General features: G+C 43.8%; 1 protein-coding gene across 4 annotated transcripts in view; it reads right to left on the bottom strand.

Annotated features, from left to right (window-relative positions):
- Positions 1-27,930, bottom strand: part of LOC140741982 (NCK-interacting protein with SH3 domain-like) — a 237,529-nt gene that overhangs the window by 126,738 nt on the left and 82,861 nt on the right. For all 4 annotated transcript variants that reach the window (XM_073072626.1, XM_073072625.1, XM_073072628.1 and 1 more), the window contains 3 exons: positions 20,451-20,563; positions 18,493-18,688; positions 10,958-11,048 (listed from right to left, as the gene is read on the bottom strand). In XM_073072626.1, the coding sequence (XP_072928727.1) occupies positions 10,958-11,048; positions 18,493-18,688; positions 20,451-20,563 (400 nt within the window). The remainder of the gene's footprint in view (positions 1-10,957; positions 11,049-18,492; positions 18,689-20,450; positions 20,564-27,930) is intronic.

Below are 27,930 nucleotides of genomic sequence, written 5' to 3'. Positions count from 1 at the left end.
CCCATGGGCAACATCAGTATTCTAGGTAGCTGAGAATTGGTCTGTCAGGATCTGTGCTGATTTTAAGGTCAACATCAACCCAGTACTGAAAGTAGAATTTTGATGAAGAGGGTTTCCACACAGTTCTTTGTGAAGTAGAGGCTATTATCAATGATCATTCGATTACTGAAGCATCTAGAATCCCAATGATTTGTAAGTATTAACACCCAACCATCTGAGGATGTCACCATCCTTACCACCAGGAGACTTCCAAAAGGAAGATGTTTATGCTCATTGTAAATGGAAGTTTGTTCACGTTATTCAGGTTGTGTCAGGATTCCTGGTGTGGGTACAGCTCTAAGAAGAATCCTGTCTAAGTGTGTTGTTTGTCAATGGTTGCTTGCAGCGGCAGAATGCCAGCACATGGTGGATCTACCTCAGGATAGGGTCAAGGAGTATTTACCACAGCTGCAGGAACATCAGAAATGGTCATGTATAAGGCACAATTTCCTCCCAGGAGATATTGTGCATATAGTTGATGACACAATACCTCCAAACTCTTGGATCATGAGAAGAATCATTCAAGTCTTTTCAGGCAAAAGAGGATTTAAATTGAACTGACTTTATTTCTTACATCTTTCACATACATGAGTAGTAAAAATGTTTACGTTACGGCTCCAAATGAATGTGCAATGTGCAAATTATAGTAATTTGTAATAAATACTATGTACAACAGAACAGTGAATATAGCTTAGAAATACAATCAACATGAACTAATCAGTCCGATGGCCTGGTGAAAGAAGCTGTCCTGGAGTCTGTTGGTCCTGGCTTTAATACCGTTTCCCAAACAGTAGCAGCTGGAACAGTTTGTGGTTGGGTGACTCAAGTCCCAATGATCCTTTTTAAACACCTGATGCTGTAAATACCCTGAATAGTGGCAAGTTCACATCCACAGATGTGCTGGGCTGTTCAGCATCACTCTCTGCAGAATCCTGCGATTTAGGGAAGTAAAGTTCACACACCAGGCAGTGATACAGCCAGTCAGGATGCTCTTAATTGTGCCCCTGTAGAAAGTCCTTAGGATTTGGGACTCAAGCTGAACTTCTTCAACCGTCTGAGGTGAAAGAGGTGCTGTTGTACTTTTTTTCACCACACAGTCGGTATGTACAGAGCAAGTGAGGTCCTCAGTGACATGTATACCGAAAAACTTGAAGCTCTTCACCCTCTTAACCCCAGATCCATTGATATCAATAGGGGTGAGCCTGTCTCCGTTCCTCCTGTAGTCCACAACCAGCTCCTTTGTTTTTGCAACACTGAGGGAGAGGTTGTTTTCTTGACACCACTGTGTCAGGGTGATGACTTCTTCTCTGTAGGCTGCCTCATCATTTGAGACAATGCCAATCAATGTAGCATCATCTGCAAATTTAATTAGCAGATTGGAGCTGTGGGTGTTCTTGATGCAGGGCAAGTGTGCATGAAGAAAAGACTACATGTCTGGGTAAGTCTATAACCAAGATCTGTCTTCGACAGGAGGCAGAGGTTTGAGGAGCTATAGCTTCAGAAGCTTAATGATTTTGACTTGATTTACTGATTTGACAGAAAGTGGTAGTAAAGATCACTCTGTACTGTGCTAAGTACTGGTAACCTCTGCCCTGGATGACTGTTGCGTGACTTGTTGGGAAGAAGAAGAGGACATTTGAATGAATGTTAAGATTTCATGTTTCCTATTTTTTTAATAGAATGTAGTTGTAACTATTACAATGTAATAATTAAGGGCGGGGATGTTGGAGCCATGTATCTATTTTCTGTCTATCTATATTGCATTTTGTGTTGCATGTTTATTATGGGTAATTTGTTACATGGTAGAAGTGAAGAGTATAGTTAAGTGCTTTGTCTTTAGTCAGTTTTTAGTAGGGAGCAAGTCGGGGGAAATGATTTTTTTTTGTTGACCGCTTATCATTTAAGTACGTTTAAGAATGTTTGGTTTAGTAGTTTTAAATTTGCCAACACTTAAGTACATTTAAATACGCTTAGACTGTTTACTTTTTTATATCACTTGTTTTAGTTTCATTAGTTTTATTGCTAAAAGATTATTTACTTTTGCTGGTTTCTTAATAAAGAATCAAACGTATTTTCTTTGACTTAGAACGCCATTATTTGTGGAATGATTCATACAATGTCAACCTCCCATGCTTAGATTCGGAGCTGTTTTGATTTGTTCTTAAAGTAACCACTACAGGGACATCCCTCTATTCTGAGGTCTCTCTGGTCCTAGACTCCTCCACTGCAGGGAACATCCTCTCCAAATCCACTTTATTTAAGTCTTTCAATATTTGATAGGTTTCAATGAAATTTCGTCTCATTGTTTTAAACTCCAGTAAATGCAAGCCCACAGCCATCAAACACTCCTCATACGTTAAGCCTTTCATGCCCAGAACCATTCTTGTTGACCTTCTTTGGACCCTCTCTAATGCCAACATATCTTCTCTTAGGCAAGAGGCCCAAAACTGCTCAAAATGAATGTAGTCTGAACAATACCTTATCGTGCCTCAGCATTATATAACCATATAACAATCACAGCACGGAAACAGGCCATTCCGGCCCTCCTAGTCCATGCCGAACTCTTAATCTCACCTAGTCCCACCTACCCGCACTCAACCCATAACCCTCCACTCCTTTCCTGTCCATATACCTATCCAATTTTACCTTAAATGACACAACTGAACTGGCCTCTACTACTTCTACAGGAAGCTCATTCCACACAGCTATCACTCTCTGAGTAAAGAAATACCCCCTCGTGTTTCCCTTAAACTTTTGCCCCCTAACTCTCAAATCATGTCCTCTCGTTTGAATCTCCCCTACTCTCAATGGAAAAAGCCTATTCACGTCAACTCTATCTATCCCTCTCAACATTTTAAATACCTCGATCAAATCCCCCCTCAACCTTCTACGCTCCAATGAATAGAGACCTAACTTGTTCAACCTTTCTCTGTAACTTAAGTGCTGAAACCCAGGTAACATCCTAGTAAATCGTCTCTGTACTCTCTCTAATTTATTGATATCTTTCCTATAATTCGGTGACCAGAACTGTACACAATATTCCAAATTTGGCCTTACCAATGCCTTGTACAATTTTAACATTACATCCCAACTTCTGTACTCAATGCTCTGATTTATAAAGGCCAGCGTTCCAAAAGCCTTCTTCACCACCCTATCTACATGAGACTCCACCTTCAGGGAACTATGCTCTGTTATTCCTAGATCTCTCTGTTCCACTGCATTCCTCAATGCCCTACCATTTACCCTGTATGTTCTATTTGGATTATTCCTGCCAAAATGTAGAACCTCACACTTCTCAGCATTAAACTCCATCTGCCAACGTTCAGCCCATTCTTCTAACCGGCATAAATCTCCCTGCAAGCTTTGAAAACCCACCTCATTATCCACAACACCTCCTACCTTAGTATCATCGGCATACTTACTAATCCAATTTACCACCCCATCATCCAGATCATTTATGTATATTACAAACAACATTGGGCCCAAAACAGATCCCTGAGGCACCCCGCTAGTCACCGGCCTCCATCCCGATAAACAGTTATCCACCACTACTCTCTGGCATCTCCCATCTAGCCACTGTTGAATCCATTTTATTACTCCAGCATTAATACCTAACGACTGAACCTTCTTAACTAACCTTCCATGTGGAACTTTGTCAAAGGCCTTGCTGAAGTCCATATAGACTACATCCACTGCCTTACCCTCGTCAACATTCCTCGTAACTTCTTCAAAAAATTCAATAAGGTTTGTCAAACCTTATATCCTCACTTATATTCTAGATTTCTCAAAATGAATGCTAACATTGCATTTGCCTTTCTTATCACCAACTCATCTACAAGTTAACCTTTAGGGGGTCTTGCATGAGAACTCCTAAGTTCCTTTGCACCTCTGATTTCTAAATTTTCTCCATTTAGGGAATGGTCAACTCTTTTATTCTGTCTACCGAAGTTATTGAACACACTCTTTCCCACACTATATTTCATCTACCACTTCTTTGCACATTCTCTTAATCTTAATCTTAATCTTAGTCTACATCCTTCTGTAGACTTCCTTTTTCCTCAACACTATCTTCCCTTCTGCCTATCTTCATATCATCCACATACTTGGCCATCATCCAAATCATTGATATGTAATGTGAAAAGAATTGGTCCCAACATAGACCCTTGTGGAACACCACTTGTCACTGGCAGACAAACAGAAAAGGCCCCCTTTATTTCAACTTTGCCTCCAGTGAGTCATCCAATCTTCTATCCATACTAGGATCTTTCCTATAGTACCATGGGCTCTTATCTTGGTTACCAGCCTCATGTGCAGCACCTTGTCAAAGGCCTTCTGAAAGTCGAAGTAAGCAACTTACACAGACTTTTTTTTGTCTATCATGCTTGTTATTTCCTCAAAAAATTCCAATGAATTTGTCAGGGAAGATTTCCCCTTAAGGAAACAATGCTGACTTGGCCAATTTTAATGCCTCCACAATCTCTTCAGCTACCTGTTTCAGAATTCTGGGATGTAGTTCATCTGGTCAAGGTGATTTAACCACCTTCAGACTTTTCAATTTCCCCTTCGTAATAGCTCATTTCTGCCCACTGACAGTCTCGAATTTCTGGCATTCTGCTGGTGTCTTCCAGAGTGAAAAGTGATGCAAAATACTTATTAAGTTCATCTGCCATTTCTTCTCCCCTATTACATCATTTTCCAGTGATCCAATGTACACTCTTGCCTCTCTTTTATTCTTTATATACCTGAAACAACTTTTGGTATCCTCTTTAAAATTATTGGCTAGCCTACCTTCATATTTAATCTTTTCTCTTCTTATTGCATTTCTCTGTTGATTTTTAAAAGTGTCCCAAACCTCTAGCTTCCCACAATTTTTTGCTATATTACATAACCTCTCATTTGTTTTTATGCAGTGTTTAACTTGCACTGTCAGCCACATTTGCCTTATGCTCCCTTTAAAAACTACTTTGGGATGAATCTATCCTGTGCCTTCTGAATTGCTCCCAGAAACTCCTACAATTGCTGTTCCACCATCATCCCTGCTAGTGCTCCCTTCCAATCAATTTTGGCTAGCTCCTCGCACATGATTTTTTACTCCCTTTACTCCACTAATTTTAACTTCTCCCTCTCAAACTACCTCTCTACATTAAACTCCCCAATCAAATAGAGTCAGGGATTACTACGGCACAAAACATGTCCTCTGGCCTGTGTAGTCCATGCTGAACTATTATGCTGCCAAGTGCCATTGACCTGTACCCAGACGATAGCCATCCATATACCTATCCAAATTTCTCGTGTGTTGAAATCAAACCCTCACCCACAACTTTCACTGGCAGTTTGTTCCACACTCTGAATGAAGGAGTTTCCCCTAACATTCCAGCTTTCACCCTTAACCCGGGTTAGGTCCTAAAATCTGGTTCATTACATGATATCCAGTTGTCATTTCCCTTTTTGCCTTTTTGCCCCTTGTAGTTTCTCAACTCTACCCATGAGGTTTCTACATCTTCTGATCCTATGTCGCCTCTTTCTAGGGATATGATTTCATTTTTTACCTACAAAGCCACTCCATCCCCTCTGCCTAACTAATTATCCTTTTTACGCCATACGTATCCTTGAATGTTAAGTTCCCAACTATGATCTTCTTTCCTGCCACATCTCAATGATGCCCACAACGTCATACCTACCAATTTCTAACAGCTCTACAAGATCATCAACCTTACTCTGTATACTATGTGTATTCAAATATAACACCTTCAGTCCTGTATTCATCACCTTTTGGATTTTACCCCCATGTTACATGTTCACTCATCCCACTGACTGCAATTTTGCCTCATCATCTACTTATTCTTCCTCACAGTCTCACAACACACTGCATCTGCTTGTATACCAACCGCCCCACCCTCTGCCCTTTCACTGCCATTCCCATCCCCTGCAAAATAGTTTAAACCCTCAACAGTTCTTGCAAACTTGCCTGCAAGGATAATGGTGTCCCTCAAGTTCAAGTGTAACCCGTCCATCTTGTATAGGTCGTACTTTCCCTAGAAGAGATCCCAATGATTCAGAAATCTGAAACCCTGACCCCTGCACCAATTTCATACCCTCGCTGGTGCATGGCACAGACACCAATCTAGAGTTTACTCACTTTAGGATCCTGCCTTTCAGCTTTCAACCTAACTCATAATGCTGTCTAGCTGCTCACCCCACCCCCACCATTTAGAATACTATGGACATCCCTGACCTGGCACCTGGGAGGCTATGTACTATCCGAGTGTCTCTTTCATGTCCACAGAAACTCTTGCCTGTGCTCCTCTAATTATGAATCTCCTATCACTATTGCAAACTTATTTTCCCCCCTTCCCTTTTGCGTCACAGAGCCAGACTCGGTGCCAGAGGCCTGTTCACTGTGGCTTCTCCTGATAGGAGATTCCCCCCTCCCCACCACAACAGTATTCAGTAAAGGGGAACAACCACAGGGTTACTCTGCACAGGCTGCCTATTTCCATTTCCCTCTCCTGACAGTTGCTCAGCTATCTGCCTCCTGTAACGTAGGGTGACGACCTCATTCTCCTTCATGAGCCAAAGGTCATCCAACTGCAGCTCCATTTCCTTAATACAGTCTCTAAGCAACTGCAGCTCAATGCACCTTGTGCAATGTAGTTACCGGAGAGACTGGAGATCTTCCAGAGTTCCCACAACTCATATAAAGAACATGGCACAAACTCTGGACCCATTGTCACTCCACTAGCTATGTACTAATATTCAAAGAAAGAAAGAAACTTACTAAAAAATTACATAGAGCCTTGGCACCTTCTCACGTAAGCCTCTCAAGCCAAAGCCTGACCACTCTAACACCGGCCCACTCACACAATGACTGCTCCACTTACACCTCATTTCTTTTTAATCTGCCTTTGCCAAGTGATTGAAGCCCACCAAAAAGTCCCGAAAGGCCAGAGCTCTGTTTAAACCTCATGCGCCTCTCTCACAGGTGAGTGCTCCTGATGATTGAAACCACTGAAAAGTCCCGAAAAGCCCGGAGATCTTTGTATACCTCACGTCATCTTTCCCAAAAGTGTGTATTCACGATGATTTAAGCCTGCCAAAAAGTCCCAAAAGGCCCTGCACTCTTTTTAAAACTAGCCCCACCCCTCCCACAAAAGTGTGTTTGAAATGATTGAAGAGCAAGAAAACAACTTGAGAGAGGGTAGGACCACTGAAGAATAAAGGACTGGGCTATGATGATGAATGAGCACTTTGGCCAAGGAGAAGGATATATGGGATAGTGAGATCAATATGGAGTGTGCTAACATGCTAGGGCATTTTATGATAAAATAAAGTGGTAGCATTGGGCTCTTGAAGAAAGTTCCCAGGGTTGAAATGTCTAATACCAGAGAGCATGCATTGAAAGTGAGAGCGGGTAGGTTCAAGGGGGACGTGAGGGGCAAGTTTTTTTATTCAGTGGTGGATGCCTGGAATGGGCTGCCTGGTATGGTGGTAGAGGCAAATATATTAGAGACTTTTCAGAAATGTTTAGATAGGCACATCAATGTAAGGAAGATAGAGGAATATGAAGATTGTGTAGGTAGGGGGGATTTGTGTTTGGGTATTTTTGATTCGCTTTTTAGCTGGTTTGGCACAACATTGTGGACCAAATGGCCTGTTCCTGTGCTGTACTTGTTCTATATTCTAAAGTTAAGGTGGATAAGTAACCTGTGCCTGATGGGATATACCCCAGGTTACTGAGAAAAGCAAGAGCTGAGATTGTTGGGGCCTTGACCAAGATCTTTGTACTCTCTAGCTATCACAGAGAAAAGACAACAAACTAACATTGTTCCATCTTTCTAAAAAGAAGGGAGAGTTAATTTTGAAAACTATAAACCAGTGAATCTCAACTTATGGCAGAGAAACCAGAGAGGATGCTTAGGAATAGAATTCAAAGTTCAAAGTAAATTTTATTACCTCACTACACACAACCCTGAGATTCATTTTCCTGTAGCATACTCAGCAAATCTATAGAATAGTAACTATATACAAGATTCAATAAAAGATCAATTAGGAGTGCCAAAGGCAAACTGTGCAAATGCAAATATAAACAGCAATAAATAACAAGAACATGAAATAACAAGATAAAGAAGTGTGATCATTTATTGTGGTATCTTCCCAATAGAGGAGCAGGTGAATGCAGTTATCCCCTTTTGTTTAAGAGCCTGATGGTTGGGGGTAGTAACTGTTCTTGAACCTGGTGGCATGAGTCTTGAAACTCTTGTACCTTCTACCTGATGGCAATGGCAAGAAGAGTATTGCCTGGATGGTGAGGATCTTTGATGATGTCTGCTGCTTTCCTATGACAGCCTTTCATGTAGATGTGGTCAATGGATGGGAGGGCTTTACCAGTGATGTACTGGGCTGAATGCATTACCTTTTGTAGGATTTTCTGTTCAAAGGCATTGGTGTTCCCATACCCATGATGCACCCAGTCAATATACTCTCTACTACATATCTATAGAAGTTTGTCGAAGTTGTTGATGTCGTGCCAAATCTCCACAGACTCCCAAGGAAGTAGAGGTGCTGTCATGCTTTCTTTGCTATTATATTTACATACTGGGTCTAGGATAGGTCCTCTGAAATAGTAACACCCAGGAATTTACAGACCCCTCTCCATCTCTGATTCTCCAATGAGGATTATGGACCTCTGGTTTCCATCTCCTTAACTGAACAATCAGTTCCTTGGGAATTCTTGAGCATTTGGAAAACCAGGCCTAATTAGGGGCAATCTACATGGCTTTGTAGCAGGGGAAGTTGTGTCTTACTAACTTGATATAGTTTTTCAAAGAGTTTACAAAGACATTTCATGAAGGTAGAGCTGTGAATGTTGTCTCCATGTATTTTTAGTGAAGTGTTTGATGTGGCCCCTCATGGTAGGCTCATCCAAAAGACTTAGTGTCATGGTCCGGATCAGTTCCCCTTTAAATTTAATTAGGTCGCGATCCGAACCATTGACGCCTTGTTCCCTTTTAATTTCGTTTCACGCGTCCCTTGAGCTTGGCAATCAAGGTAATCTACCCGCAACCCGAATCGGCAGCTTATAAGCCCTTGGCTTTAGCCGTTCGGCGCGTGAGTGTTAAAGAAGCCTTTGCAAGTCGCCGCCGCTGCCGCTACGACAAACCAGAGTGATCCAGCCCGCATCGGAGTACCAGCAATTTGCCTTCCGTCACCAGAGTGGGTCCAGTCAAGGTCAATCTACCAGGGGCGAGTTGAAGGTGGAATCCTGACTCGACGTTTATGCCCCTTGTCTGTGTCTACCCCCGAAGAAGAGCCCCGGCTCGGTGCCTGAGCTGAAGGCGGAGTCCCAGCTCGATGTCATGCCCAGTGTCTGTGTCTACCCCCTGAAGAAGAGTCCTGACTCAGTGCCTGAGCTGAAGGCGGAGTCCTGACTAGATGTTCATGCCCGTTGTCCATGTCTACCCTTTGAAGAAGTCCCGGCTTGGTGCCTGAGTGGAAGGCGGAGTCCTGACTCGATGTTCCTGCCCGTTGTCCATGTCTACCCTTTGAAGAAGTCCCAGCTCGGTGCCTGAGCTGAAGGCGGAGTCCTGACTAGATGTTCATGCCCGTTGTCCATGTCTACCCTTTGAAGAGTCCCGGCTCGGTGCCTGAGTGGAAGGCGGAGTCCTGACTCGACGTTCCTGCCCGTTGTCCATGTCTACCCTTTGAAGAAGTCCCGGCTTGGTGCCTGAGTGGAAGGCGGAGTCCTGACTCGATGTTCCTGCCCGTTGTCCATGTCTACCCTTTGAAGAAGTCCCAGCTCGGTGCCTGAGTGGAAGGCGGAGTCCTGACTCGTTGTTCCTACCCGTTGCCTCCATCGGGCAGGTCCGGCCGGACTGCCGCTGCCCGGCGGGGTTCTGCCCCTTCCTACCCGTTGTCTCCATCAGGCAGGTCCAGATGGACTGCTGCTGCCCGGCGGGGTTCTGCCCCTTCCTACCTGTTGCCTCCGTTGGACAGGTCCGGCCGGACTGCCGCTGCCCAGCGGGGGTTCCCCCCTTTCTACCCATTGCTCCCCAAGGGCTGTGGCAGTCCCAGTCCCCAGGGTCCAAGTCCAAGGTCCGAGGCTGTCCATGCTCCCCCTGTCCGAGTCCAAGGTCCGCAGCTGTCCATGCTCCCCCGTTCAAGTCCAAGGTCCGCGGCTGTCCCAGTTCCCTGTTTCCAAGTCCCAGGTCCGTGGCGATCCAAGCCCCTAGTCCCCTAGTCCGAGGTTCATGTTTCTCTTTGTCCTCGATTTCCCGATCTTCTGTGTAGTGAGTAATAAACGCTATTTTATTGTACCTAAGAAAGACGTTTTTGTGTCCTGCGTGTGGGTCCTCTCCCAGCACCCTTGTCCCCACCCCATGACACTTAGATGTATGGAACCAATAGTGGCTTGGCTGTTTGGATTCAGAAATTGTTTTCCCATACAAGACAAAAGGCAGTTTTCAATGGGACTTATTCTGGTTGGAAGCCGTGTTCTATGGGGTTTCATAGTGGGTTTTCAGCTGTTTGTGATAAAGGACACCTTATAGAACTTTATAAGGTTATTGGAGGTATCTTTCTCACAGCTTGAATTGTCTAATACTCGAAGGCATGCATGTAAGGTGAGAGGAGCTGCTAAACAGATGAGAGAGATGTTAAACAGCCCGTTAGGTAGGCACATGAATGTGTGGAGAATGAAGGGACATGGACATTGTATAGGCTTTAGGGATTAGTTTAGTTAAGCTTTTAATTATTAGTTTAATTTCTTTGGCACAACATGGCGACCAAAGGCTTTATTCCAGTGCTATATCATTCTGTTCCATTTTGGTCTCCAACAAAGGACTTTTCATTTGTTGGCAAATATCTTATTCAGACAAGTGACATGGCAAATACAATACTGAATGACTTTTTACATCCTTACCTTGCTTATGTGATGAGGAAAGGTACAAATCCCCAAGTTTGTCATGCTGTTGTGGAGCCACTGGAGCTGCACATCGGTGCTGAGCTGTGGTCTGCAAAGCAATAAGAACATAGTATACAAATTCAGTGAATGTTTAAGGAATTCATTGATTCTTTGTGAACTTATCTCTGATAACATTGGTGAAGAAAACTATTGATCATATGCACTGTTCTTCTGTGGGAACTAACTGAGTGTGACCATACATTTGGATCTTCTCTCTTATTCATTGTACAAGGGTTGACCAACTCTGAATATGGAAGAGTATCCCCATCGACCCAACCCTACCCCTAGTCTCAGACAGAAATTGTTGAAGAAAAGGACTTCAAGGATTACACCCTTCCTCTCCTCCTCTATCATCCACTGAAAACACAGAAGTCAATTGTAGATTCTTGCCTTAATTTAGGGAATGCAGGAGGCCAACAATTAGATATTTCAGCTCTTTGGCAGATTGGGTACTAGTTTGGATTGCTACACCTGATAGAAGTTTCTAGTTCTTTAAGAACTACATTTGGGTTGATTAGACAGCCCAAACTGCAGACAATTAAAATCACACTGAAAACTCAACTGCTGAGGTTCTGTTAGTTCGCTGCACACTATTTTCCTGGAGACATGCAGTCCCACAAGAAGGTAAAGGGAGCATTTTTCTCTGGATACACAGCATACTATGTGAACCTGGTTCCTTTAGTTTGTAATTGCTGGGGGAAGTAGTGGGGATAAGCTGCTACTACCTATTAAATGTTGCCAACAGCATGCATCTCAAATAGCCTCTGACAGTCAAGTTCAGCTCCTGCCCTTCATGCGTGGCTTACCTATTAAGCCCAACAGAACCATTTGGACCAACAGGAAAATGGGCAAAGATGGGTTACTGGCTTCAGGAAGATGAGGCTCATCAGCCATGGTAGGCAGCTCATCCAGGAGAAGGAAAACTCTGACCTCAAACCTATGCTGCCTTGTAGCTATACCCACTCATAAGGAAGATTTCAGGGGTAAACCCCAATGAAAAATCCAGAGCTGGAGTTCCTAAGGCAGTCCTACATTGAGTTCAACACTGATTGACAACTGTGTGACCACTGGTGCCAAACTGCATCAGTCTCTACCACTCCTTTGGATTCATCAGCTGTGTGAACAGGAGGAGCCGGCTGTATGGCAACAGCTTGCTCTCCATATCATACTGCCCTGGCTTGCAGAGACAGTTAGAAAGCAACATCCATGGTTGACCCGGATCAATGGAGGGCCTACTCTACTCTGTGTGACTTGAAACCCAGCATTATGCTGTAGGATGAAAGGAGCAACCAAGTTCTGGTTACCACCCATTCCTACTTCCTTAATCAGCAACTTATCCAAGTGGCATCTGCTTGCACTCCAATATCCTTGGTGACATTTCCTGCTAGCTATTATCACAATACGCACAAAATGCTGGATGAATTCAGCTGGCCAGGCAGCAACTATGGAGGTGAATAAAGAGTTTACATTTCCGGCTGAGACCCTTCATCAGGACTGAAAAGAAAAAGAGCAGAGCCAGAATAGAGGGGAAAGAGTACAAACTAGAACATGAAAGGAGAGATCAGGTGGGGGAAAAGATGGTGGAAAAGGGGGTTATGAAGTGAGAAGCTGGGAGCGATAGGTGCAAGAAATAAAGTGCTGAAGAAGAAAACTGAGGGGAACTACAGGGAGGTCACGTGCAGGTGAGAACAGAAGGCATGAGAGGGTAATCAGGATGGAGAATGGCAAAAGAGCGAAGGGGAGGGAGAGAATGTTGTTACTGGAAGTTGGAAAAATTAATGTTCATGCTAACAGGTTGGAGGCTGCCCAGGTGGAATATGACAGGTGCTGCTCCTCCAGCCTGAGTATGTCATCACAGCAGTAGAGGCAGCCATGGTAGGCGGCTCATCCAGAAGGAAAACTCTGATCTCAAACTTATCAAAATGAGAATAGGAAGTAGAATTGAAGTGGGTAGCCACCCGGAGATCCTGCCTATTGCAGCAGACAGAGAGAAGGTACTCGACCAATCAGTCCCTCAATCTGAGTTGGATCTCATTGATATAGGCCACAATGGGAGCATCGGACACTGTAGGTAACCATAACAGACTTGCATATAAGGTGTCACCTCACATGGAAGTACTGTTTGGGGCTTGAAATGGTGTTGAAGGAGGTGGTGTAGGGACAGGTGTAGCACTTGCCTCACTTGCAAGGATAAGTGCCGAGAGAGAGATCAGTGGGTAGGATGAGTGGACACGGGAATCACACATGGAGTGATCCCTAGAGAAGATGGAGAAAGGAGAGGGAAAGACATGCTTAGTGATAAGATCCTATTGGAGATGGTGGAAGTTACAGAGAATGATGCGCTGGATACAGAGGCAGGTGGCGTGGTAAATACATCATTCGCCATAACTTTTGCCACCTCCAACAAGACCTTACCATTACACACACTTTTCTCACTACTCCTTCCACAGTTCTCCTGCAAATCTGTCAGGGTTACCTATTGTATCCAGTGCACCCAATGCAGCTTTCTTGATGTTAGTGAGACCTAGTGCAAATTAGGAGACCACTTTGTCAAGCACCTTCAGCCTGCCTGCTGCAAAAGGCCGGAAATCCCAACTGCTACACATTTCAATTCCATTTCCCACTCTGACATTTCAGTCTATAGCCTCATCTTGTCATGGTCTGGTCCATGAAGTCCGTGTTCCGGTTCACAGTCTGGTCCGTGGACTCCATACTCCGGGTCTTCTGGCTGTCCCTTGTTTCATTTGGGCTTAATCATAGGTACCTGATTCTCGTCTTGGGGCCGGGAATATAAGTGGCCCTGGGTTCAAGTGTAGGTGCTGGTTTATCTTGTCAGTATCCTGTCCTTGCCTCTGTGGGGTAAGTCAGGCTGTCTTTGCCGTTACCCTGAGGCTGGACTGTTCCCTTCCCTACCATTTCTTTCAGCAACTCATGCCTGAAGCCTTGCCTGCAACCTCGCCTGCATCCTCGCCTGTATCGCCGTCAAGTTTAGCTGCTGGAGTGAGACTGAAGCCTTGCCACGCCAACAGAAGGAACTATCTATCATTGAGCTTGGAACTGTCTCTTTGTGTCCCTGTGTTTAGTGTCTGTGTACGAGTCCCGGCCCTACGCCCTGTTCCCAAGGAGGGGTCCAGGCTCTGTGGTCAGTGTTCCTGTGCTCAAGTCCAAGGGTAGTAGGCAGGCCGTTTGCTGCTACTTGAATGGACTGTGGTTGTTTTGTCATCTCGTATCCAGCTCAGTAGGCAGGCCGTTTGTCACTACTCGAATGGACTGTTGTTGTTTGTTGTTCTGTGTTCAAATCCCAGTCTGGGTCCAAGTCCAAGTCATAGCCCAGGCCCTGAGTCCTGGTCTTGTCCAGGGCTAGTGTCCGTGTCCAGCTTCGCCTCTCCCCGCTTCTGCTTTGCTCTCCCTTGACCAAGACCTAGTCTGACCTTCATGTCTTCATCCAGCCCCGGAGTCTTGCGTCCTGCCCCCTCGTCAAGTCCTGTTACCTTGCCACGTCCAGTCTTCGCCTAGATCTGGAGTCCGAGCCCGAGTCAAGACCCAGGTTCCAGGTCCCTGTCCAGTCTCTGGCTCGGAGTCCTTGTTCAGGTTCCCAGTTCCTAGTTCCTCATCCAGGTCCCTCTTTCCTAGTCTTGTCCAGCGTTGTTTCTCCCCCACTTCCCTTGCTTTCTAACACACCAGGTCCCACTTTCCCTAATACTTCAGTGTCTGTGTCTTGCATTTGGGTCTGCTCTCAACGCCCACCTTATGACACATCACTGCCACGATGAAGTCAGGTGAGCAACACCTCACATTCTGGCTGAGTAGCCTAAAAACTTGATGAAATGAACACTGATTTCTCTTACTTCTGGTAATTTCTCCTTCTACTTCCTCTTTTTCCATTCCCCATTCTGGTTACCCTTTCATCTCTTGCCTGCCCTCCACCTCCTTCTAGTGCTTTTCCTCCTTCCTGTTCTTCTAATTCCTTCTTCAGCCCTTTACCTCTTCCTTCTATCCCCTCCTAGCATCTTACTTCATTACCCCTCTGCGCCAACCAACTTTCTCCCTCACCTGGTCTCATTGTACTTCTTCCCCTTCCCCATCATTTTATTCTGACTTTTGCCCACTTCCTTTAAAGTCCTGATGAACAGTCTTTGCTCAGAATGTGGATTGCTTATCCCACTCTATAGATACTTCCTGACCTGATGAATTTGCATCTTGGGCATTACTCAAGATTTACAGCATCTTGAGATTCTCTTATAATTATTATAATAAGCACTTCAGAAATGAGGCTCAGTGTTAAAAATCACACTATATAATTTAGGATTGTTTGCATTATGTACTCACCCCACCACTAGCTCAACATGATCCCACCACCTATTTTGTCCTCGGCTCCCTTCCTGCTTTTCATATTGTTAGGGTTAATGTTAGGGTTAATTCGAGACTGCCATTACAGGTCAGGAGTGGCTCACGTAATATTAGGAGACCGGAATGCGAGGGAGGGGGGGGAAGCGAAACTGGGGATTCCGTTACACTGAAACTACTAGTGTCACGCGATTCAGTAAACAAAAGAAACAGGTAACTCGTGAGTGTATGGCATCGGGCCAATAAGATGGACACAAGTGCCCGATATTACCTAATATGTAGCGGGGGGCTGTGCTGGGGGGAAAAGGGGTATAAATAAGAGCAGATTGTAAGGGGAAGTCGGAACGCGCCTTCTCCAGCGACTCCGTGGATTCGCTGTGCCAGTTACGAATTCTGCAATAAGCCCAAGTTTTGTAATATTCCGGTGTTGGTTGTCTCTCTTCCTAAACGAACACAGGGCAGAATTTCAAGCCCAACATTTGGTGACCCCGACGTGGGGAGGGAGAGACAACACAGGCTGGCGGGTCCGACAGCAGACAACTAGCGGCCGCAACCTCGACTAAGGTCAGGAAGTGCCTGTTATATCGAAGACTTCCACTAGATAGTTAAATCACCGAGTTAGATCTTGTCTGCTGACGGATCCTCACCAACCCCAAATTACCCTGGGAGAGATCATTCCCGGTGCAGAATCGTGACTGGTAAGTACTAACTCTTATCTGTTTTTAGGAAGATCCTTCGCCCGTGGAAAAGTCTTCTGAGTGAGGGTACCCGCCGCCCACGATGGGCATAAAAGTCTCAGGAGTGAGGAGAAAAGTGTCGCGGTACACCGTAGTACACAGGGATACTGACGGCGCCTACCTTAGACTGGTTGTTAAGAGGAGAAATCTCCCACGCGAAGGTCAGGTTTTGAAAGGCGACCGTCCCACATTTGATCCTCTCTGTGTACTAGGGAGCCATGGAGCACTTCAATTTCGAGTTACCAAAACTCAGACATTTGTGTGTTGAGTAACAGAGTATATGAGAGTTTTTAGAAATATGGTAAAATTGATAACTGTGCGAGTTCAATAATCTAACAGTGAGCAGCCGCAGGGGTCGGACACCATCAAGGTAGGAGTGGAAGTGTTCCTCCGAGGCCGGGGAAGCTCACCTGGAACGGAAAACGGTGGCATGGTCCATACCCTGTCACCGAGGTCTCCAACAGGGCATTAAAAGGTAAGAAGGGAGGGGGACAATAACTGGCATCATTTTCTACTGGCTAAATAAGACCTTTGGTAAGTGGGGAGCGTTTCTGGGACAGTCGGCTCTAGGACTGTCTATTTCAATTGCTATCTTTATCACGTGTGGTTGTTATTGCATACCCTGTATCAGGACCCTAGTCATCCGGACTATAGATCGAGCCTTGACTGGAAAGGATGGACCTCCACCGGCGTACCAGGTTCCCGGTGGAAGGGGAGGACACGGCCCTCCCGGAAAGCGGACGCGCTATGGGAGGACACGGACTGAAATGGACCATGGCAAGGGGGGGATTGTGAATTTGTTCTTGAATAAGTTTTCTGAAATGTTGCATGCTACTTGTAAAAATTGCCGATGTTTAGGGAACCCCTACCCATATTTTGTGACCCTAGGTCGGACAAATCAGGATAAGTAAATAGGGAGGACACGCCAAAGAGTGCCGGGGGACGCTCACCTCCCTGCCTGATCCCGGCAGCCGCGGAAAAGATTGTAAGGGATGTGGCCTCTGGGAGGCCAAGGGAGGGAGTGTTAGGGTTAATTCGAGACTGCCATTACAGGTCAGGAGTGGCTCACGTAATATTAGGAGACCGGAATGCGAGGGAGGGGGGGAAGCGAAACTGGGGATTCCGCTACACCGAAACTACTAGTGTCACGCGATTCAGTAAACAAAAGAAACAGGTAACTCGTGAGTGTATGGCATCGGGCCAATAAGATGGACACAAGTGCCCGATATTACCTAATATGTAGCGGGGGGCTGTGCTGGGGGGAAAAGGGGTATAAATAAGAGCAGATTGTAAGGGGAAGTCGGAACGCGCCTTCTCCAGCGACTCCGTGGATTCGCTGTGCCAGTTACGAATTCTGCAATAAACCCAAGTTTTGTAATATTCCGGTGTTGGTTGTCTCTCTTCCTAAACGAACACAGGGCAGAATTTCAAGCCCAACAATATGGATTACTCTGTGACTCCATAGTACTGTATGTCCATCCCTCCCCCTTCCTAGGTACTTACCTGTGCCTGTTTGGGGTGGTGGGGGGAACAACTCCTGCCTCTACATCTCCTTACCCACCACATCAAGGGACTTAAACAGCCCTTCACATTCTCCAAATTTATCTATTGCATTCAGTGCCTTTGAAGTAGTCTTGTCTACATCAGTGAGACCAAGTGCAGACTAGACAACTGCTTTGCCAAGACCCTGCAGCGTGTTTTGTCTCTACCACTTGCTTAGTTCTACCTTGAATGATTATTAAGAGCTTAACAGTTGAAGTAACCAGGATCTCATGCTGCTGAAGTAAGGGCTGCTTGGCTCAGTTTGCAGATTTCAAAAGTGTATCATAGATTAAGAAATCCCATTAATTGTCTACTGCATGGTGTTGTTAAAACATGGCAGTACATGAATATTTTCCAAACATTATCCACCACACCAGCGTACCACTGGCGTCTATTTTATTCATTGTTGAGAAACAGTGTGGAACAGGCCCTTCTGACCCTTCAAGTAACGCTGCCCAGCAATCTCCCAATTTAGTCCTAGCCTAATCATGGTACAATTTACAATGATTAATTAACTTATTAACCGGTACCTCTTTGGGATGTAGGAGGAAACCAGAGTATTCAAAGGAAACCCACGTGGTCATGAGGAGAATATTCCAACACCTTACAGGCAGTGGTGGGAATTGAACCCAGGTCACTGGTACTTTAAAGTTTTGTGCTAAGCACTATACTACTGTGTCCCCCCTACAGGAAACTTACTTTCTAACTTATGGGTAGATATTTACTGATGATGTCATTTGTTGATGAATTGACTTGTACATACCTCAAAATAAATGAGAAATAAACACAAAAAATGCCAATGACCCAAAGAAAAAGGTCAGAAATAGGAGAAAACAAAAGAACATATTAGCTTTCTGTAAACTTTACCTGGTAAACAGTGCCTTCTGGAGACTGTGACTCTGACAGAAAAGGGCAATGATCAGGCAGGATCTTGGCCTGTCTACCTGGCTGGTGATCTGTTTCTCCCTGGTTCTCAGTCATATTAGGTTTGGAATTTATCTTCTGCTGGCTCATAATCTGGTCTTTTCGAGCAACAGTAAATTTTCGATGATGGATTAATTTCCTTAATAGGAAGAGAAAAGATATTCAACATAGGAAATGACAAAGATATCCCACAACAGATTTATGTCCTAGACTTGATAGTCCAGATTAATGCACGCCGAATAACTTGTAATTTAAACAGAGAACATAGAACAGTATTGCACAGTACAGGTCCTTCGGCGCATGATGTGCCAAACTTTAACATAACCAAAGATCAATCTAACCCTCCCCTCCCACATAATCTTCCATTTTTTGTTCAGTTGTGTGCCTATGTAAGAGTCTCTGAAATGTCGCTAATGTATATGCCTCTACCACCACCCCTGAAAGGATGTTTCATGCACCCATCACTATGTAAAAAAGCTACTCTGACATTTCCCATATACTTCCCTCAAAACATCTTAAAGTTATGCCCCCTTGTATTAACAATTTCCACACTGGGAGAAAGGCACTGGCTGTCCACTCTATCTATGCCTCCATCAAATCACCTCTCATCCTCCTCTCCAAAGAGAAAAGCACCGAATCATTCAACCTATCCTTTAAGACATGCGATCCAATTCAGATAGCATCCTGCATCATCTCTAAAGCTTCCACATCCTTCATATGAGGTGACCAGAATTGAACATATATTCCAAGAATGGTCTGACCAGAGTTTTATAGAGCTGTTACATTATCTCATGCCTCTCGAACTCAGTCCCTTGACTAAAGAAAGTCAACACACCATACGACTTCTTAACAGCCCTATTAACTTGCACTGCGACATTCAGCCATCCATGGGAATGAGCCCCAAGATCCACATTGTTGAGAATCCTGCCATTAATCCTGTGTTCTGCCTTCTAGTTTAACCTTCCAAAGTGAATCACTTCACACTTCTCAGGTTGAACTCTGTTTGCCACTTCTCAACCCAGTTCTGTATCCTAGCAATGTCCCATTGTACTCATTGTACTCTAGTATACCTTTTACACTACTTACAACACATCTAAACTTCATGCCATCTGCAAACTTACTAACCTACCCTTGCACTTCATCATCTAAGTCATTTATAAAAATTACAAAGAGCAGGGTCCTAGAACAGATCCCTATAGAACACCACTGGTCACAAATCTCCAGGCAGAATATGTACCATTTGCTATCACCCTCTGACTTCTTTGGGTGAACCAATACTGAGTTCATGCAGCCTAGTTTCCTATGCAATTTATGAGACCACTAGGCATCAGCACAGTGACAGCATTTATTCTCCAACTCTTGGTGCCCATGAGAAGGTGCTGCTGAGCTGCCTTCTTGAAGCATTAAGACCCTTTGGGTAAAAGCACTCCATCATGCTGTTTCAGATTCATTGCATCTACATTGGGATTTAAAATGCCTTATGTGCTGTTTTAAGACTTACCTCGGAAATTTTTAACTTTTTAGATTCATGAAGTATTTTATACAAAATATAAATCAATTTATCCACAATTGCCTTATTAATCACATCTGAAAAAGTGGGGGGAAATGGACAGTTGATAGTTCAAATCAAGACCCTTGATCTAAACTGGTAAAAAAGAGGGCAGATGGTATAAAATGGTGAAAGGAAGTGATGGAGCATCCTGGCTATGGATAGGTGGATCCAATTGATTAGGAAGGGGGTGCGGTTGTAACCACTTTGCCAAGTGCCTTTGCTCTGTCTGACCGTGCTTGGATACCTTGATGACCAGCCATTTTAATGCTACTTTCCATTCTCCCATTCCTCTGCTCTAGATGCAGCCTAAACACCACCACCACCACACAGAGATCTAGTTGACACTTACTGTAGAACTTCACGTTGTTCCAGGTTGTATTTGCCACCAGCTTTCATTGCTGCATTATGAATTGCCTCGATTGCTCGGTCAATCGACTGTAGGACCAGATCATGCTGATTTGACTTGGGGACAACAGAGAGAGGAATAAGTCCAAATGGTTACTCATTATAGATTATGAACAGTGAAAGTATATGAATCATGAATGACATTTAGCATTAAAGTTTAAAAGAAAATATTCTGTGCTTCTTTAAACAAAATTCACAGTGTATTCTCTACGAAGATAATAATAGGCAAACAGCTTTTAAGATGGCCAGAATTTAAAGAAATATTGTAACTGTTCTTCTGAAGTAGTTGATCAGGGTCAAGGATGGGTAACTACAACTTCAGTTTTCTGGGTTCTACATTGACAGTAAGAAATCTGAAGATTTTTCCACAGCTGGAAAAAGTGCTGTCTGAAGAGGTGTGCAGATGTTAGGTGCTTGGCTCATACAGAGTGCCCCCATCACTTGAACACAGGCCAGCAGTCAGCTGAAACATTGCAATTATTTCCAAGGAAGCAGCAATCACCACCTTGAATCGTTTCCAATTACACAGCTCAGAACAGAGGGCCTGCTTTAAGAATCTGAAGTCAGGCATGTCTCTTCTCAGCCTTTGGCACTCCAGTTTGTCCAACCTCCCCTGCTAATATTATTCAATCCAGGGAACCTCTAGTATTAGTTATAATATCCAAAGCGTCTCCTAGACATAGGACTCAACATTTCTCTTTGTAAACAAATCCTTGACTTAGACCCTTTGCCTTTCATCATGGCTGATCCTGGATCCCATTCAACCCCATACACCTGCCTTCTCACCATATTCCTTGATACCCGGCAAATCAGGAATCTATCAACTTCGGTTTTCAATATACCCATGGATTTAGCCTCCACCACAGTCTGTGGCAGAGCATTCCACAGATTCACCACTCTTCGGCTAAAAAAATTCCTCCTTAAATCTTACAGCACACCCTAATGCCTTCACCATCGTTTTGGGGGATATTAACCAGGCCAGTCTGAAAAAAAATCACTAAACAATTACCATCAACAGATCACCTGCAATACTAAAGAGAACAATACACTGGACCATTGCTACACCACCATGCCCTCTCTTCGGGAAGTCTGATCACCTGGCTGTACTTCTATTCCCTGAGTACGGGCAGAGACTGAAGACTGCAGCACCAGTACATAGGACCAAGAAGATATGGACAATGGAAGCACAGGAGCACTTACACAACTATTTTGAATTGGTGGTCCAGACCGTATTCAGGGATTCATCTTCGAATCTGGATGACTTCATTAAAACCTGTGTGGATGAGTGTGTGCCTACAAAGACTTGCTGTACATTACCAAACCAAAAGTCGTGGATGAACCAGGAGATACATTGTCTGCTGAAGGCTCGACCTGTGGCATTCAAGGCTGATGAACAAGCTCTGTACCAGAAAACTAGGTATGACTTACAGAGGGCTATTTCAAGGATGAAGAGACCATTTTGAATGAGGTTGAAGGTGAAATCGGATGTACGACACCTCTGGCAAGGTTTACAAGACATTACTTCCTACAAAGTGAAACCCAATAGCATGAATGGCAGTGATGCTTCATTATCAGATGATCGCAACATCTACTATGCCCGCTTTGAAAAGGAGAATACAACTACAGCTGTGAAGTTCCCTGCTGCACCCGGTGACCCTGTGATCTCTATCTCGAAGGCTGATGTTAGACTGTCTTTAAAGAGGGTGAACACTCGCAAGGCGAAAGGTCCCGATGGAATACCTGATAAGGCTCTGAAAACCTGTGCCAATCAACTGGCACAGTATTCTAAGACATTTTCAACCTCTCACTAAAATGGGCAGAAGTTCCCACTTGCTTCAAAAAGGCAACTATTATACTAGTACCTACGAAGAATAATGTGAGATGCCATAATGACTATCGCCCAGCTGCATTCACATTTACAGTGATGAAATGCTTTGGGAGGTTGGTCATGACTAGATTGAGCACCTGCCTCAACGAGGACCTGGGCGCACTGCAATTTGCCTATCACCACAATAGGTCAACAGCAGACGCAATCTCAATGGCTCTTCACAAGGCCTTACATCATCTGGACAATATGGTCAGGATACTGTTCATCAACTATAGTTCAGCATTTAACACCATCATTCCCACAATCCTAACTGATAAGTTACAGAACCTGGGCCTCTGTACCTCCCTCTGCAATTGGATCCTCAGCTTCATAACTGGAAGACCACACCATGTGCGGATTGGTGATAATATCTCTGCCTCATTGACGATCAACACTGGTGCACCTCAGAGGTGTATGCATAACCCACTCTCTAATCTCTCTATATCCATGACTGTGTGGCTAAGCATAGCTCAAATACCATCTATAAATTTGCTGATGATACAACCATTGTTGGTAGAATATCAGATGGAGATGAGAGAGTGTGCAGGAGCAAGATATACCAATTAGTGGAGTGGTGTCACAGCAACAACCTTGCACTCAATATCAGTAAGACAAAAGAGCTGACTGTGATCTTCAGGAAGGCCAAGACGAAGGAACACATACCAATCCTCATAGAGGGATCAGAAGTGAAGAGAGTGAGCAGTTTCAAGTTCCTGGGTGACAAGATTTCAGAGGACCTAACCTGGTCCCAACATATCGATGCAGTTATAAAGAAAACAAGACAGCTTCTATACTTCACAAGGAGTTTGAAAAGATTTGGTATGTCAACAAAAACACTCAAAAAACTTCTATAGCTGTACCATGGAGAGCATTCTGACAGGCTGCATCACTGTCTGGTATGGGGGAACTACTGCACAGGACCAAAAGAAGCTGCAGAGGATGATAAATTTAATCAGCTCCATCTTGGGTAGTAACCTACAAAGTACTCAGGACATCTTCAAGGAGCGGTGTCTCAGAAAGGCAGCATCCATTATTAAGGACCCCCAGCACCCAGGGCATGCCCTTTTCTCATCGTTACCATCAGGTAGGAAGTACAGAAACCTGAAGGCACACACTCGGCGATTCAGGAACAGCTTCTTCCCCTCTGCCATCCAATTTCTAAATGGACATTGAACCCATGATTTTTAATCTATTCAATATACACTGACATTACTTTTTTTTTCTCCTATATTATGTATTACATTGAACTGCTGCTGCTAAGTTAACAAATTTCACGACACATGCTGGTGGTAATAAACCTGATTCTGGTCACCCCTCAATTTTGAGGCTGTGCCCTCTAGTTCTGGGCACCCTCACCTCTCCACATCCACCATACCTAGTCCTTTCAACATCTGTTGACAATACTCCAAGTGTGGCCTGAAGTATAAAGCTTCAGCATTATCTCTTTGCTTTGGTCCTGAAGGAATGCTTTCCAGAGTACTGAAAGAAATGGCAGAAGTTATAGTAGAGGTTTTGGTGATAATTTAGCAAATTTCTCTGGACTCTGAGCAGGTCCCGGCAGATTAGAAGGCGGCAAATGTCACACCACTGTACAATAAAGGATGTAGGCAAAAGGCAAGTAACTACAGGCCAGTTAGTTTAACATCTGTAGTTGGAAAAATTCTTGAGCCTATCATTAAAGAAGAAATAGTGAGGCATCTGGAAAAAATTGGCTACATCAGGCAGACAGCATGGATTCAGCAAAGGCAAGTCCTATTTGACAAACTTACTAGAATATATAATGAGGATATAAAGAGTGCAGTGGATAGAGGGAAACAGATGGATGCTATTTACTCAGATTTCCAGAAGGCGTTCAATAAGGTGCCACATAAAAGACTTGTCCGTAAGATAAGGATGCAGAGATTTGGGGGGGGGGGCATGTATTAGCATGGATAGAGGATTAGTTAACTAATAGAAAGCAGAGAGTTGGGTTACATGGGTGTTACTCTGGTTGGCAATCAGTGGTGAGCGGTGTGCAGCAGGGGGGCTGGGCCCACAACTGTTCACTATATACATTAGCGGTCTGGAAGAGGGGACCAAGTGCAGTGTATCTAAGTTTGCTGATGATACTAAATTGAGTGGAAAAGCAAATTGTGCAAAAGATATGCAGAGTCTGCAGAGAGATATAGATAGGTTAAGTAAGTGGGCAAGGGTCTAGCTGATGGAGTACAATGTTGGTAAATGTGAGGTCATCCACTTTGGGAGGAAAAATGGAAGAGAAGATTATTATTCAAATTGTAAAAAATTGCAACATGTTGCTGTGCAGAGGGATTTGGGAATGCTTGTGCATGAATCACAAAAGGTTAGTTAGCAGGTGCACCAGGCTATCAAGAAGGCAAATAAAATGTTGGCTTTCATTGCTAGAGGAAATGAATTTAAGAGCAGGGAGGTTATGCTGCAACTGTACAAGGTACTGGTGAGGCCACACCTGGAGTACTGCATGCAGTTCTGGTCTCCTTATTTGAGAAAGGATATACTGGCTTTGTACTCGCTGGAATTCAAAAGAACAAGAGGAGATCTCATAGAAACATAAAATTATGAAAGGGATAAGGGATAGATGAGATAGAGGCAGGAAAGTTGTTTCTACTTTAAGGTGAGACTAGAACTAGGGGCTTAGCCTCAAGAGTTGGGGGAGTAGATTTAGGATGGAGATGAGGAAGAACAGCTATTCCCAGAGAGTAGTGAATCTGTGGAATTCTCTGCCCAATGAAGCAGCAGAAGCTACTTCAATAAATATGTTTAAGGCAAGGTTGGATAGATTTTTGCATATTAGGGGAATTGAGGGTTATGGGGAAAAGGCAGGGAGGTGGAGATGCCATGATCTTATTGAATAGTGGAGCAGACTCAATGGGCAAGATGGTCTACTCCTGCTCCTACTTCTTACTTTCTTATGTTTTTAAGTAATAGCAATGGCACTCACTCCTGCTCCCTGACACTTATTGGCCTGTTTGCCCTCATATTTCATCTTTTCCCTTCTTATAGCTTTTTAATTGCCCTTTGTTGGACTTTAAAAGCTTCCCAATCATCTAACTTCCCACACTTTTGCTACCTTGCGTCCATTCCTTGGCTTTTATGCAGTCCTTAACTTCCCATGTCAGCCAATGTTGCCTGGCCCTGCCATTTGAGAACAACTACATCTGTGGGACACATCTATCCTGCATCTTGTGAACTATTCCCATTAGCTTCAGCCATCTCTGTTCTGCTGCCATCCCCAACAGTATCCCCCTCAATCCAGCTAGCCTTATTCCTCTCTCATACCTCTGTAATTCCCTTTACTCCATTGCAATACTGTTGCATAAGGCTAGCAGGCTTCTCCCTCTCAAATTGTAGCATGAATTCAATCATATTATGATCACTGCCTCCTCAGGATTCCTTTACGTTAAACTGACTAATAAGATCAGGATTATTACACAACACCCAATCTAAGATAGCCTTTCCGCAAGTAGGCTCAAGCACAAGCTGCTCTAAAAAGCCATCTCATAGGCAGTCTTTTGCAATCTGGCACCAACTTGATTTTCCTAATCCCCTTGCATATTAAAGTCCTCTATTACAATTGTATTATTACCCTTACTACATGCCCTTTCCAGCTCCCTTTGCGATCTCAACCCCACATCTTAGCTACTACTTGGAGGCCTATATATGATTCCCTTAATGTTTTTTTTACTCTTGCAGTTTTTTAACTCCACCCACAAAGACTCTGACCCTATGTTACCTCTTTCTAAAGATGTAATTTCACCTCTTACCAACAGAGCCACACCACCACCTATGCCTTCCTGGCTCTCCTTTCGATACAAAGTATATGCTTTGATGTTAAACTCCCAACTGTGACCTCCTTTCAGCCACAAATTCCTGGCCAACAGATTGCATCAATAACAATAGGCAGCCACACCTCTGCCACAATTATCCTCAATAATTGAATGCACCTCTTATATGCTAAAGTTCAGTCTTAACCTCACAATCTACCTCATCATGACTTTGCAACTTACTGTCTCCACTGTACCTTCTCCATAACAGCAGCACCTTGCCTCATTAGGCTGTGATCTCAGTCCCTACTCTAAACCTATTATCCTCACAAATGTTCAATGCTTAGTTGAACCACCTCTCATAGCTAAAACAGCCAGCATCTTTTTGGATAAGTACCGATAAGCTTTGCACAACATGACAGATCAAAAATTGCCCATTCCTCCTTGCAAAATTGCTCAAGCTGTGCAGGGTTAGTTGGGGAGAAGCAGTGTACAGCAATCTTGAGGTCTTGCTAGATGTGTTCAATCATCAATTCTCTTCATTTGAAACCAAATGCTCTGGCAGTGTGCTTTGTCATTATCCTGCTGAAAGATAAACTTCCTCCCCAGTTTAAGCATTCTGGCAGAGGATAGCAGGTTTTTGTCCAGGATCTCTCTGTATTTAGCTGCATTCATCTTCCCATCAATCCCGACCAGATTTCCAGTTCCTGCTGCTGAATAGCATCCTGATACAGTAGGGATGGTGTTACCTAATACGTAGTATTAGATTTACGTAACATACATCACTTAGTATTGAGTCAAAAAGTTCCACTTTAGTCTCATCCAACCACAAGACCTTTTTCCATATGTTTATAGTATCTTATACATGACACTTTGTAAAGTCTTTATGGGCAAGGATATGCTTTCTTTAAAAAAAAAAGACAGGGCTTCTTCCTTGTCACTCTTCCATAAATGTTATTTTTGTGCAAGGTCTCATGAATTGTGGAGCCATGAACTTTATCTGACTTCTGCAGCTCACTCACAGTGACTGTTGGTGTCATAGTAGCTTCTCTTACAAGAGCCATTCTTCTCCGGTGACTAAGTTTACAGGGGCAACTTGACCTAGGCAGTGTGACTGTGGTTTCATATTTTTCCCCACTTTTCACTCTGGACTGCACTGACGTATATTCAGTGCCTTTGAGATGGACTTTGTACCCTTCCCCAGATTTGTGCCTCTCTATTGCCATTTCCATGACTTGTCTTGAATGCTCTTACATCTTCATTTTGGTTTGCTCTGCTGAAAATCCACCATACAGTTAGACCTTACAGATAGACAGGGTATTTATTCTTATGAATTCATTGAAAATAAATGATCCTCCAGTTTTCTACATCAACATATTGAATGAGTTGGTAAGGTAATACTGCACCTAAGGAAAGTTAGTGCAGTAATTACAAAGGGATGAATTCATTTTCAACCTCACAATTTTGTTCTTTTAAGTTTTGGTACATTGTTGACAGGTTTTGGAATTTTACTTTTAATTCGACATAATGCACAATCTTTTATAGATCAGCTCAAAAAATCCTACTTTAATGTGTTTTGAATTTAGAAAATGAGACAGTAAAATGTGAAAATATTTCTGGAGGCTGAATACTTCTTCCAAGGTATATGTGCTGTATGGGCCTTGCCCAGTGTATGATGGTTGCTACTGTGTTTTCCACCTTGACCCCAGAGGAATGCTGTTTCACTTGACTGTATTCCTGTATGGTTGAATAACAATTAAACTTGAACTTACAAT

The sequence above is a fragment of the Hemitrygon akajei genome, chromosome 19, assembly GCF_048418815.1.
Source record: "Hemitrygon akajei chromosome 19, sHemAka1.3, whole genome shotgun sequence".
In the NCBI taxonomy this organism is placed as follows: Eukaryota; Metazoa; Chordata; class Chondrichthyes; order Myliobatiformes; family Dasyatidae; genus Hemitrygon; species Hemitrygon akajei.
Note: the sequence above shows the minus strand (reverse complement) of the source record. Positions and strands in the feature narration are given on the sequence as shown.